Source organism: Myxocyprinus asiaticus, chromosome 3 (assembly GCF_019703515.2).
Source record: "Myxocyprinus asiaticus isolate MX2 ecotype Aquarium Trade chromosome 3, UBuf_Myxa_2, whole genome shotgun sequence".
NCBI classification, from domain to species: domain Eukaryota; kingdom Metazoa; phylum Chordata; class Actinopteri; order Cypriniformes; family Catostomidae; genus Myxocyprinus; species Myxocyprinus asiaticus.
Window position 1 is genome coordinate 20,970,427 of NC_059346.1, and position 14,546 is coordinate 20,984,972.

Here is a 14,546-nt window from a genome sequence, read left to right on the forward strand (position 1 = left end):
TGAGAAACAGTTTTACAAAATATTTATTTTTTGCAATGTAAACCCTAAGTTGGCAGAACTAAAAAAACTGAGGCAATCAGTTACATAACATTTTAAGTTAATAAACTCACAAGTTTAAGTTAATAGAACTTTGTACTACACATGCATGTAAATTATTCTTAACTTGAAATATTGAGTAAGCTAACTCACATATTCTGATGGTGCTTAGCTTTAAACTTAACAAGTAATCTCAACTTAAATACTTCAAGTAGAGGAAACCTAGCTAGTACTAGCTAGAATTAGCTAGTACAGTGAATGCTAGCATGCTAAATGCATGCTGATAGGTAACACTATGCTTTAATTTGTATAGCAATTGCTCAGCAATATAGAACATTCTTAAAGGAATCGTTCACCCAAAAATGAAAATTCTCTCATGATTAACTCACCCACATGCCATCCCAGATGTGTATGACTTCTGTTGAACACAAATTAAGATTTTTAGAAGAAAATTTCAGCTCTGTAGGTCCATACAATGCAAGTGAATGGTTGCCAAAATGTTGATGCTCCAGAAAGCACATAAAAGCAGCATAAAAGTAATCCATAAGACTCTAGTGGTTAAATCCATATTTTCAGAAGTGATATGATAGGTGTGGGTGAGAAGCAGGTCAATATTTAAGTCCATTTTTGCTAGTCATTCTTCTCCCTGCCCAGTAGCATGTAGTATGCATGAAGAATGTGAATCACCAGACAGAGATGTAGTGCAGTAGATAGTGAACATGACATCTTGCACCATGACATGCTGAGTAACTGAAATAAAAATCATTCTAAAAAGGCCATTTATGGCCACTACATTTTTAGCTTTATGCGTGTATTTTTCCATCACTAAAAATTAGCATTGAGTTCATTCTAAACTAGTAATATGATGTGACATTGATGTAGTTATTTGGATCGTATTTTAAAAACAACGCCAATGAAAATCATCTGAAAGTGTGTCAAATTACCTGTATTCACCTACCTGTATTCTTAGTATCTTCATGCACACTCAACACTCTACAGAAGGGTTAATGAATTTGTATTGTCTGTTTCCTCTTTTAAATCTGTGAGCACTGCACCTCTCAGATTTATCATTTATTATTCTCCATTTGCTGAATGTCTGCAGTTTAATCAGAGCTGTCGGCTAAGTTTTTCAGATTGCCTCTCTTTGGCATCCAAGACGTATTTGGTGTCCTGAAGGTCCTCAATGATCTCCAAGGCATCCTGCAGCTCCTGGGCAAGGATGTTGTATTTCTCAGTCAGTGTTCTGTTCTCCAGGCGGAGCTCCATGATGTGGCGACTCAACTCCAGGTTGCTATGGCCACAATGCCCCCGCAGATGTCCCACATTTGTCAACAGGACATCCATGCCCCTCATCAGAGACTCCAACTTCTCTGCAGTCACCTTCTCCTGCTGTTGTGTCATTCTCTTTGCTGTTTTATCCACCTTCTGTGTTGCTTTTGTGATTCAGTTTCACCTGTGCTTCAAATGTGCTTCTCCTGAGCTTTAATGCCTGAAAAGAATGATACAGAAACTGATACTATTATCACAGTTTTCTCCCTCTACACTTTAATAGTGCCAGTTTAAAGCTCCTTAAAGACAATAATGTAATTTGATAAAACCAGTTTGCTTAATCCCCTCGTCCTCTAACCACTTCCCATCTCCCTCCTCTGCTCTCTTGTTTTCTAACACTTCTCTGTTTTATAAACATATAAAGACCATTTTAATATTCTCTAATGGTAATCCCATTACTAAGAATTAACTAAAGCTAAAAATATGATTAAAACGTGCAGAAATAACACGCATGTTAACTAACACATATTAGTCACAGGACAATTTTAATCTGTAGGCAACTACAAACTTACAAAGTTTATTTCTTCCCTTCATTAATTTAAGTAATTTTCAAGGTGGTGGATTCATGATCTTCTGTTCAGTATACCTTTTGATCAGTCAGGCAAAGGTACAAATGTCCTGATGAGTGATTCTACCACACTTTTAGCCACTCTAATTACTATGGTGATTACCAAATACATGAGCCCCGGACAATGTGACCGCTAATCCAGTAGACTGTCAGTCCACAATGTCTTCCAAAGTATACCTGGAAAATACTAGAGAGTCCCACTGCATTGTCTGGAGGGGACAACCGGAAACTTTGCGCCCCTGTGACGAGGGGGGTTCTAAATGAGTCTTACACTGCTGAGTGAATAGGCCACCCATATCCCCATGTTTATAATTTTCTGCCAGGCCCCATGAATAGATTTGTATTTTAACGGATATGCAAAAGACTCTTTTGAGGAGCAAGAGAATTTAAAATGTCCTAGTATAAATAGAGGAGATGTCAAATCAGGTTAAGTCTCCTTGAGACAATGTGGTGTGTGAACTTTTAATCTGATGGCAAAGTCACATGCAGAAACCTAGACACACACTAATCCAGCCACACTCGAGGAAACGGATTGCAAAAAAATAGTGACATAAAGAGAATCATCCCCACATTCAACTCATTACACAAATATATATTTTTTAAAAATGCTGCTAAAAACTGCTGCTGCTGTTATGGTGCACTCAGAAATTTTTTGAAGTATGTCGAAGTATGGCTTACACTGACACCTAGTGGCCTGGATGCTTCATCATTCAAACACAGTAGTTTTTAGTTGAAATTGTAGAAATTCACTATGCACAATAAACCAGGATTAATTTAATCCACGTGTCCAATAACAGGGCAGTAACTGAGATTAAGCGAGTAGTATTCAGCTGGTCATGTGGTGCTAACATGGCTGCCCCCATCAGGTGCCCCTGCTCTGTGTAGTATAAAAGAGCTTTTATACGGTTACTGATATGACTGAACTCTTCATCTCACATGAATGGTTGTGATTTTATACATATGTTTCAAACTGACTATTCATTTCTTTAGAAGTAAGTCTTTTTAAATGAGGAAAAAAATTACTGAGTGCACCTTTAAGGCATTGCTGTTATATGGTACATTATGAATTCTGGACCAGCAATTCTTTTGTTTTTGTTTTCTACACTGCTATTCCACTACATTTATTCTTTGTTGTGCAGGAGGACATAAACCCTTGTGTGACCTTAGGGACATTTTTGCTTTTTTCATTTTTAGGTTTTTTGTGTTAATGCTAACATAATAAATTTTGCCATATGTGTGTATTTTTTGGGGAATTGTGATATTTCATCCTCAGTTCCTATAATACATCTATAATACACTGTGTACACAACATAGTTACACTCAGGACCTTAAGGACAAAAATGTCCCCATTGAAACCCATTAAAACCGCAATATTTGATGCCAGTGTCATTAAAGCATAAAATCATGAATTCTATGATATTATGCTTTCATTCTGGAGCCCTGGCTTCAATTTTTTGTTTATATATATATATATATTCCACCAGATGGCGCCATTTATCCTCATGTTTAGCCTATGGAGCAAATACATGCTTTTTTCCTAGTTTCTGTTTGCTGTATTATAGAGCACTGCAGGCCAATTGAATAAATGATGCAGCTAAAATTGTGTGGGTGTGTTGGTATGGATGTCAGAATGTGTTTTTTTTAATGTGTGTATTGAGAAATGTGTGTGTGTGTGTGTGTGTGTGTGTAAAAAACAACTGGCATTATGTAAACAAAGTGGCATTTAAAGGGTTAAAATCCTGAAAATGAATGAATATTTGATAGTTATGATCAGGACTGATGTTGGTTAAAAAATGAACTCAGTGAAAGTGGAAAATAATATTCATATATAATATTAGTATGGCAGTTTTTGACGCGGACATTTTTGTCCTCTAAGGACCTCGGAGTAATTTTTCTTATTGACGCAGAAGGGTTAATGCAGCTCGTTTCAGCAAAATAGGTAAATTAAAATCTTAGCCAAAAAATAAAAAAAATAATGTTAGCTAGCAAAACAAAGCTTTCTTCGGGGTTCATGTGAGCAGCCAACATGCGCGGCCACTTGCGCTGTATCATAGCAACGCAAATGTAAACACTTGTCGATTCATAGCGCTTTGTCTCTATTACCGTCTGTTTGTGTTTTAATTCTCTTACTACTGCAATCATTAACGCAATTCAAAATGGACCAAAACAAGCATTTTGCAGGCGATGAGGCAGACGATCCTGGACCATCAGTTGAGTCTACAAGCCAAAAGGAGAGAATTAAAGCCCGTCGCCTTCGCATAACCGCACGAAATGAGGCTAAAAAACGGTACATAATCTGTATTGGATAATTAACTCACTAACTTGTTGCAATTACTATCTCGTCTCAATCAGGATTTAGTTTTATAAGTGCAATGAAATAAATATTGGAGATAATGAAATAGTTGTCACTTTGTAATACACTTTTTTTAACAGACTGTGATGACGCGTTTCCGCCTTATTTAGCAGCGTAAATCTCGCTTTTCTTTTCTTTTTTTTTTTTTAGATTATACGTTTTTTTAAATATTGAGTGTACATTTATAACATTACGCTTTGTGTTATATTACCCTGGAATTAGTTTTAAAAAATTAATTACCACAGCTGCGAGGGGGTTTCTATTACAGCTGCTGAGAGAGTGACAGTAAATTTGGCATCTTCTCCCATCTGTCTTAATCCGCCGCTCTCTATTTCTTTCCTTTTATGGAAAGTCATTCAAATGTAACAGTGGATATTTTCTTTTGATCTTGGAGCAAATTGGTAAGTAAAAATAATATTTGCTGTGATCTCCCATTCACCGCTGTCGAAGTTTACCCTTGCAAACTTTTACTTCCGCGTTTAAAAACACGTAGTGTGAAAAAGGTCTATATAGGGTCACAATGGAACCTGCAATTAAATAGCCTATCAAAAGCTTATCAAGAAAATGTAAACAATTATGAAACACAAAACTCATGAAACAACAAAAATGTAAAAGGCAATATTAAAAAGTCAAACCATTGTTTTAATGAATAAATTGTAAAAAAACACAAAATTACATAAAACACATGTGGCAACTTACCACAGTAAAAATGTGACAAATATGTGGTTTTGTTGGTTCTCTTCAATTGTTAAAGGGATAGTTCACCCGAAAATGAAAATTCTCTCATCATTTACTCACCTTTATGCCATCCCAGATATGTATGACTTTCTGTCTTCTGCTGAACATATACAAAGATGTTTTGAAGAATATTTCAACTCTGTAGTTCCATACAATGCAAGTGAATGGTGGTCAGAACTTTGAAGGTCCAAAAAGCACATAAAGGCAGCATAAATGTAATCCATACAACTCCAGTGGTTAAATCCATATCTTCAGAAGCGATATGAAAGGTGTGGGTGAGAAATAGATCAATATTAAATCCATTTTTAATATAAATTCTCCTCCCTGCCCGGTAGGTGGCGATATGCATGAAGAATGTGAATGACAAAAAACAAAAGAAGAAGAATGTGAAATAAAAGTGGAGATTTACAGTAAAAAGGACTTAAATATTTATCGGTTTCTTACCCACACCTTTCATAGCGCTTCTTTAACCACTAGAGTCATATGGATTACTTTTATGTTGCCTTTATGTGCTTTTTGGACCTTCAAAGTTCTGGCTACATTCAATTGCATTGTATGGAACTACAGAGCTGAGATATTCTTCTAAAAATCTTTGTTTGTGTACAGCAGAAGACAGAAAGTCAAAGTCATTTTTGGGTGAACTATACCTTTAACTTCACCCAGCAGCTACAACAAAAATATTATAATATTGGAATTTTAGTTTGAAGGATAGAATTCAGTATTTTTTTTAACGTTTTTTGAACTAGCTGTTTGAAAACAACATTTAAAACCACTGCTAGAAAAAAAGGCATTTGGTTTTTTTTGACTTTTGTCTCTAAACCTTATAATTACTGAGATAGCCCTTGCGGCAACTTCTCCTTGTGACAACTAGCCCTGGTCTCCCCTGTTGTGTTGTTGCAGACAAGAGCTTGGAGATTCCTCAGGAAAGGGGGATATTAAAGAAGAAGCACGGAAAAGTCAGAAGGAAGTGGAACAAAGTGAGAGGGTCAGTCAGTTGCATTTATGTGGATAATTCAGTTGAGACATTTAGGTCCTTATTGTCTAGACTTTAAGATGTGCTTCTTTCACAGAAAGAAAATACATAACATGATGGATTTTCCACCTAAATAAATGTGTTACAGGATTTATAGCACATCCTGTTAGACAGGTAACCTTGAAAACAACAAGTACATTGCATTGGCTTTGCAACAATGTAATAAGTGAGGATAATTTAACAACAATCGTTTTGTCCACAATGCTCGTATTATCAGTCTCTGCCTAAAAGTTGAATGAAATTCAGAGCACAGTTCTATGCTGTTTTTGCAGTTTCTGGCTAAATTAAAAAGTGATGGCCTAGAGTTGGTGACCAACATTCAGGTAGCTGCAGACGCCAGAGAGTCAAACAGGAGAACAGAGCAAGAGGAGGCATTTCGACTGAGGTATACACATGCACACACAAATAAACAATGGTCTGCTTTATATATTGGCATTGCAAGCTCTTCTGCTTAGTCTATAGAGACACAGAGCTTATGTATACAAAAGTTTATAAAACCATTCTTATGTGAAATGTCACATTGTGACAATGTAGGGAAAACCAAAGAATGGTTTTGCTTACGATTAACATGATTTAAAGGTGTAATTTTTATGTATGTCATCTTGGACTTACACTGACACCTAGAGGCATGGATGCAGCATCATTAAAACAAAAAGTTTTCAGTTACCAGTGCCATTGCAGAAATTCTCATTTTTTATTTAATTTTTTTCCCTTTTTCTCCCAATTTGGAATGCCCAATTCCCAATGTGCTTTTAAGTCCTCGTGGTCGCGTAGTGACCGGGTGGCGGAGGACGAATCCCAGTTGCCTCCGCGTCTGAGACAGTCAACCCGCGCATCTTATCACATGCCTTGTTGAGCGCATTGCCACGGAGACATAGCAGGTGTGGAGGCTTAACGCCATCCACCGTGGCAACCACGCTCAACTCACCATGCGCCCCACCGAGAACGAACCACATTATAGCGACCACGAGGAGTTTACCCCATGTGACTCTACCCTCCCTAGCAACCGGACCAATTTGGTTGCTTAGGAGACCTGGCTGGAGTCACTCAGCACACTCTGGGATTCGAACTAGCGAGCTAGCGAACTCCAGGGGTGTTTTACCACTGAGCTACCCAGGCCCCAGAAGATTATGCGAGTAGCATTCGGCTGGTCATGTGATCCTAACATGGCAGCCCCCATGAGGAGACCCTCTCTGTTTAGAATAAAATGTCTTCATTTTATGTGAGGGGTCATGATTTTACACACAGGTACACACAGAGAAAAACTTTTTAATGAGGAAAAAAATTACTGAGTGCACCTTTAAATTTGTGTAAGCTTATGTTTCAAGAATGAGGCCCAATATGCTCAAATTAATAACTGCCAAAAACCTTTGAAATTGCCCATTGTATATACACTATGAATCCTTTTCTTGACTCTTGTCCTCCTTCTCTTCATGTTTCCTGTGAAGGAGAGAAAAGCTGGAGAATGAGGCCAAGTCCAGCCAGGAGAAGTTTGAGGAGATCAATCGCAAATGGACAGATGCCAAAATACCACAAGATCTGCGAGATGTTCTGAACAGCCAGCAACAGCTCTGCAACCAGCTCATAGAGGACAAGCATAAACTGATTAATGAGCTGCAGCAGGTGCACACACACTAATTCAATCTGCAATACATACATGCAAAAACATATGGACTCTAAGCCAAGGGTAACTCAGAGTGTGTATGTCAATAGGAGCTGAAAGCAGGTGATGATTGCTATGTGAAAGACCTGAAAAGGCAGGCGAAGGACATAGACCTGCTGGTTGAGAGGATGGAGGAACAGATCTCAAGTCTAAAGAAATCATTCAGAGAGAAGCTGCACCAAATTGAGGTGTAGGACTGCCCCCTGCAGTCTGGAGGCTATACTTACAAATCAATTAACCCTTTATAATATTCTTCTGATATGTTTGTTTTACAGGTTTTTTTAAATCACTACAGTACTGTTTTCACATGTAAGTGGTCAATTTTTAAAACTCTTAATACAAAACTCCAAAGTGATCACACTTATAGTCTTAAAAACCTGCTACACATTAGAGTTGTAAATGTTTCCTTTCATACATATTGTATTGTATTAAAACAGAAACATTTATTAGGGGTGGAAAAAACATAACTTTGTGATTTTGTGTAATATACAATACAATTTAAAATAAGCTGAAACATCTGTTTTGTGATTAGTACTAACCGGTTTGAAAATTTGCTACTCTACCTGTGAAAATAGTACCAAAGCAATTCAAAAACGCTGTTGCACCATATATATTATGGCATAACTATGAATGTCATACCATTTCTTTTGGAATGTGAATAAATAATCTTCTTTTCTGTGGACATTATACTGTAGAACACATTTGGTGATGAGAGGAGAGATTTGCTAACCAATAATAGAAAGAAATGGGAGCATCAGATGAAAGAACGGCGTGATAAAGAGGTACAGGTTCAGATTCAAACACAAATTTAAATGATATTGATTCGAGTGAGAACACATTTGATTGAAATTGCTTTAACCAAAATTAGACAACAGATCTTCTTGCATTTATATTGTCTGCAGCTGAAGAACATGGTGGAGGGTTTAAGTTTAATGGAGGAGCATGTGGACTTGCTGCAGAGGCTGAGGGTACAGACAGCTGAAGAATACAATGTAGACAAAATCAGACTGGATACAGAAGTACAGGTGAATTTGAAATGGACATATGACATATGAGAATAACTCTGTGACCCTATATACTCCATATATAAAACTGTTCACACTGTTTATGTACTAGAGACAGTGATGCTTTAGGTAAAGGTAAGCATAAAACTCATGTGCAACTCTTTTGTGTGTGTTTGTAGAATTTAAGAAAGAAGGTCCAGGAGACAAAGTTTACCTGCCATCTGAATCAAGAGAAACTTGAAAACAAATACAGAGTGCTTAAGAAACGCGAGGAAGAGAATGCCATCCTAAAATCCCAATTAAAGAGGAAAATCATTAGGTATTGTCAGTTTTACAGTTTAGTCTTAGTATGAGAACCTAAGCTAAACCCCTTTATTAACTGCCTACTATCGTACACATTCACTCACAGAATAAATGAATCATGGCTGACTGTGAGTAGTGCATTTCTGCAATGGCATTAATTACCAAAAACTATTGCTTCTGCATGATGCTGTATCCACACTGCTAGGTGTCAGTATAATTCCAAGATGACTGCTAAATAGGCCGGTGCAAAATAAACAGGAAAATTTGTTGTGCACCTTTAAAATTTGTTCCATAGTGTACAGTAGGTCAACCAAATTAGCAGCAAAAGGCAATACCAATTACAGAAAGCAAAAGCTACATTTGTTAGAACAAATATCTGCATTAATTCATTCATTCAAAAAATTTGAATTCGGTCATCATTTACTCACCCTCTTTTTGTTCCAAACCCGTATAACTCTCTTTCTTCTGTAGAAGGAGAGATTAGGCAGAATGTTAGCCTCAGTCACCGTTCAGTTTTATTGCTACTTTTTTCCATACAATGAAAGTGAATGGCGACTGAGGCAGACATTCTACCTAACATCTCCTTTTGTGTTCCAAAGAAGAAAGAAATGAATAAGGGTTTGGAACAATAAGGGGGTGAGTAAATGATGACAGAATTTTTATTGTTGGGTGAACTATCCCTTTAATGATTAACAGTCATGAACCTTATCTTTAGATCTATTGTTAAATTGTACCTTTTTCAGAATGCAGGATGTTTTGAACAATCTGAAGTCTAAATGCGCAGAACAGGAGAAGCAGTCAAATGTGGAGAGCCAATCACTGAGGAACGACAAAGCACGCCTCAAACAACAGTACAAAGACATGCAGAGAAAAGCAAGGTATACTCGCATGATGACAAAAGGAAGACATTCCAACAGTCCTTAGACATACTCTGTGTGAGTGGGTCAGGTTTTGGCATCGTTGATTGGATGATAAAACCTGAAATCACCTACATTGTGGGAACCAGCCAAGTAATGTCTTAAAGGAATAATACACTGAAAAATTATAATTCTGTCATCAGTTACTCAATACTGTTCGCTCAATATGATAGCAGTCGATTGTGACTCACTTCAAAGCTTAAAAAAAGCACCCAAAAGTCTCATAAAAGTAGTCTATGTGACTTGTGCGTTGGGTTGTCAACTTTCTACCAGCCAAAAACGAGACATTCCAGCTTGGTGTGTACGGCCCCCAATACAGTTAAAATATGGACCTTATTCACAGTACAAAGCACTTGAACGCGACAACAAATCCAACAACATAGCACTGGAACGCGACATAGTCGTAATTACCACTTCAGAAGTGGGAAGTAGGATAATTCCGATAGCACATGAAGGCAGTGTAATAGCAGCACCCACTCCACTTCCTAAACAATGAAGGCCGTAGTCCTTGGAACTCCCTTGTTTCACATGTGCTCCAAACATGATCTGTCCATCTTGTTCCTCTCCCTCTAGTTGTGGCTGGCTTCTAAACAAATTTCCTACCTTTGCTAATTGGAACATACCATTTTGTTTTAAGTAATATTTTAACTCTCATCTCCTCATTCTAATACAAAATTACATTGAATAAATAAATAAGAATGATAGTTAAAATGCAAATCAATAATGCAATTAATAGGATGGATGAAACATAATATTTGCACATTAAAACAGTTAAGATTTCCTAAAATAGCTCAAATGAACGCTTACACATTAGGTGCACGCTTCCCTAATGGTTACGCCCACATGCTAAAAAAAAGGAAATCTACAGAGGCAAACCCCAAATAAATACTGAAGGGTGTGTAAAACAATAAATAAGCCCTTACAACATATTAAAATCCTGAGATGGGAGACTGACCCAAAGGCTCACCATCACAAAAGCACAAATCAAATATGGCGGCATGTCAGTAACATCAAACCTGGTTCTTGCATGTCTCATGGCCAAACTTGTGACATCATGACACAAGAACCAATTAGGTGTGATGTTATTATCACCGTATTTGATTTATGTTCTGCTTACAGGATTTAATCAATGATTTGATTTGATTTATTTTGAGATGAAACATGCAAACAGGTTTGTGTGAGAGTTGGGGGTAGGATTAGGGGATAGAAACTATAATTAGCTTAGTGTAAAAACAATAGAAGTCAATGGAAAGTCCCGGCATGATAGAGAAACAAACGTGTGTGTGTGTCTTTGTGTGTGTGGACAGACACTTTGCAGCGCTCGATGCTCAACGTTTTGAAAAGTTATGGTTGATGAATGAAGCTGAGGTAAAGGCCCTGGCCCACAGGGCACTGGACATAGACCGAATGATTCATGAGCAACAGCTGGGTCTGGCATGGGTGTCCCCTCCACTCCCCTTCATGGAGGTATCTGGACCGATAGTAAGTAAACAGCAGGCCCTCAGTTCAGCCAGACTAGCAGCTGCAGAAGCCCTGAAAGAAGAGCAGCAGGGGGAGACTAGAGGAAACTTAGTGGAGGGAGCCGAGTGTCTGCAGAACACTGTTGGCCGAGTAGATAGAAGAACAGTAAAGAAAGTTCTGGAGCTGCTGTGTGACGAGGCGGTGAGTGCGTGTTTGAATATGTGAATCTATAGTGACCCCAAACATATTTGGGCAGTTTTGGACACTTAAAGAGATGAAAGAAAATTCTGTCATCATGTACTACCCTGATGTTGTTCCAAACCCACAACATTGGAACACAGTGTCTCTAACACAAAACACAGTGGAACACAAAAGGAGATGTTAGGCAGAATGTCAGCCTCTGTCGCCATTCACTTTGTATGGAAAAATACATATGCAATAAAATTGAATGGTGACTGAGGCTAACATTTTGCTTACCATCTTCTGCGTTACACAGAAGAAAGTCATATGGATTTGGAACAACATAAAGGTGAATAAATTATGACAGAATTTTCATTTTTGGGGGAACTATTAAAAGTGTCTGAATCCCATTGCATATGTCTTTCTCTCTCTCTCTCTCTCTCTCTCTCAGGGGTTTCTTGTAGAGAGTAAACTGCTGAAGCTGTTGTCACATCTAGAAAAGAATGAGCAGTCTCTAATGAAGCTGGATGCCATTTTCTCAGTAAGTAAAACTACACAAAGAATGGACTGAACTAAATAACAGAGACTGGTGTCCTTGTTGATCTCTTCTTTCTTGTATAAACACAGGCAATGGGGATTAACAGTGAAGAGGATGTGTATAAAATGACAGAGTTTTTTATGAAGTACAGACAGCAAAGCAGAGAACAGAAGGAACAGAGGGAGGTAAGAGTGAGCAGTTTTCCCATCACCTGAGTTCAACTTCTCACTGTAGCCGCTGTCATCAGTGCCACTACGGAAGCGAAAATAAACACACTGTGCATTTCTGTTTCTCAGGAAGGGGAGGCTGACTATGAGCTGGGAGAATCAGTGGAAGAGCAATCTGATTTCATTGATCCCAATGACCTTCTAGTGGCTCTGAAAGATTTTACCTCTCAATACCGCAAATCCTGGTCAGTGCACATGTGTTTACTTTAAAAAAATAAAAAAAATTTTTGCCAGACATTTACCCTAAAATCTTCTCTGTCTGTGTTGGAATGTGAATCTAGTGAGGTTCAGGATCAGCAGAGCAGTGTTTTGGGGTTGGACATGAGAGATGCCTCTGAGGATGCAGCATACTGGGAAAGTATGGCTAATGTCATCCCAGAGTCCAAACTCACGCTCTGGAGTGCTCTAGAAACAGCTCTCAACAAGTATCAGTAAGTGTACATTTTTGTAGTCAAATCATTATAGAATAATAAAAACCTTTATTTTGACTTAAAGGACTGTTCACGGTTCTATACCAGTTAAGCTCTATGGACAGCATTTGGAGCATAATGTTGATTACAGCAGAAAATAATGATGACTTGTCCCTCGGTTTTTTGAAGAAAAAAATAAAAATAACAAATCGTTATTACAATAACACACTTACATCTGAAGAGTGACTTACAACAAAAATGTAAAGATTGTATTCTTGTTGAAGCACCTACATGAATTATTCAGTAATAGACTGTTTATTATTTGAGCTATTAAGTTGCCTAAAACCTCCTTTTGAAAGTGGGACCACTTTTCTAGAGCCATCTTGTAAAGGTGGCGCAGAAACTGCATCTAAAGTGGCATTTAGGTGTATTTACACAGACTGTTTAATGCTGCTCAGAGCAGGCATAAATGCATTTACACAGCAATTACAATTGCATAAATAATGCTATGATATTAATGTTTAAAATATAAAATTATGAATATAGAAATATGAAATGGATGAGAACATTTAGTATTTTTCAATGAAGTATGAAGTATTCACAGAATTTTAAGCAGGCAAAGAGCAGCCTCAACTCGGCTGTAGAAAGACGCCTTAGGTGGATAAACTGCTGGTTACGCCTTACTAACATAATTCCATAATTGCCTGATGCCAACACATATAATGTTTAATGTATAATGTCATGTGGCCTTGCATTTAAAACAATGTGTATTTTAATGCTTATTGCTTGGCCCTCTGTACTTCCCTTGTTGTAAGTGACCAAATGTAACCACAATTTTTTTCTTTTAAACAGATGGAAATTATTATTTGTGATTTTCATTAAGTGCTGTCAATAGAGCATAACTTGTATTGAACCCAGAACCCTTTATAGCACCGAACCCTCCTTGCATTCTTTTCATGAGTAATCATGTTTTTTCCTCAGTACGGAACTAACTGAAAGGGCTGTGCTACTAGTGGAAACACAGAATATAAAACAACAGAATACTGAGCTCAGGCAGTTGCTCCATCAGTACACAACCTCCAAAGGTGAGTGTACATGTGTATTGCATGACCTTAAGGTTCAGTGTGGTTGTTAATTTTAAATCATCTAACTTTATGTCCCCTGGTAGGTCAGAGCTGAGCTGGAGATCCCAACCCACTAGGATGAAGCAGTTCCTTAAAGGTGTAGTTCACCCAAAAAAGAAATTCTCTCATTTACTCACCCTCATGCCGTCCCAGATAGGTATTACTTTTTTCTTCTGCTGAACACAAATTAAGATTTTTAGAAAAATATCTCAGCTCTGTAGGTCGTCACAATGCAAGTGAATAGTGGCCAGAAATTTGAAGTTCCAAAAAGCATAGAAGTAATCCATTAAACTCCAGTGGTTAAATCCACATCTTCAGAAGCAATATGATAAGTATGGGTGAGAAACATATCAATATTTAAGTTCTTTTTATTATAAATTCTCCTCCCTGCCCAGAAGGTGGCAATATGCATGATAAATATGAATCACCAAAAACAAAAGAAGAAGAATGTGAAAGTGGAGATTTATAGTAAAAAAGGGCTTAAATATAAGTGACAACTATCGTATCACTTCTGAAAATATGGATTTAACCACTGGAGTCATTGGATTACTTTTATGCTGCTTTCATATGCTTTTTGGACCTTCAAAGTTCCAGCCACTATTTACTTGCATTGTTAGACCAGACCTACAGAGCTGAGATATTTTTCTAAAAATCTTCATTTG

General features: G+C 37.5%; 1 protein-coding gene across 1 annotated transcript; it reads left to right on the top strand.

The window, feature by feature from the left end:
- The first annotated feature begins 4,062 nt into the window (after positions 1–4,062).
- drc1 (dynein regulatory complex subunit 1 homolog (Chlamydomonas)) lies at positions 4,063–14,080 on the top strand. Its single transcript, XM_051671721.1, has 16 exons — positions 4,063–4,220; positions 5,925–6,009; positions 6,330–6,442; positions 7,506–7,680; positions 7,771–7,908; positions 8,416–8,502; positions 8,623–8,745; positions 8,904–9,043; positions 9,771–9,905; positions 11,252–11,606; positions 12,037–12,126; positions 12,213–12,308; positions 12,420–12,535; positions 12,632–12,781; positions 13,742–13,845; positions 13,929–14,080. The coding sequence occupies exons 1-16, from the start codon at positions 4,090–4,092 to the stop codon at positions 13,937–13,939; spliced, it is 2,049 nt and encodes a 682-aa protein (XP_051527681.1). The 5' UTR covers positions 4,063–4,089; the 3' UTR covers positions 13,940–14,080.
- Positions 14,081–14,546: the final 466 nt, after the last annotated feature.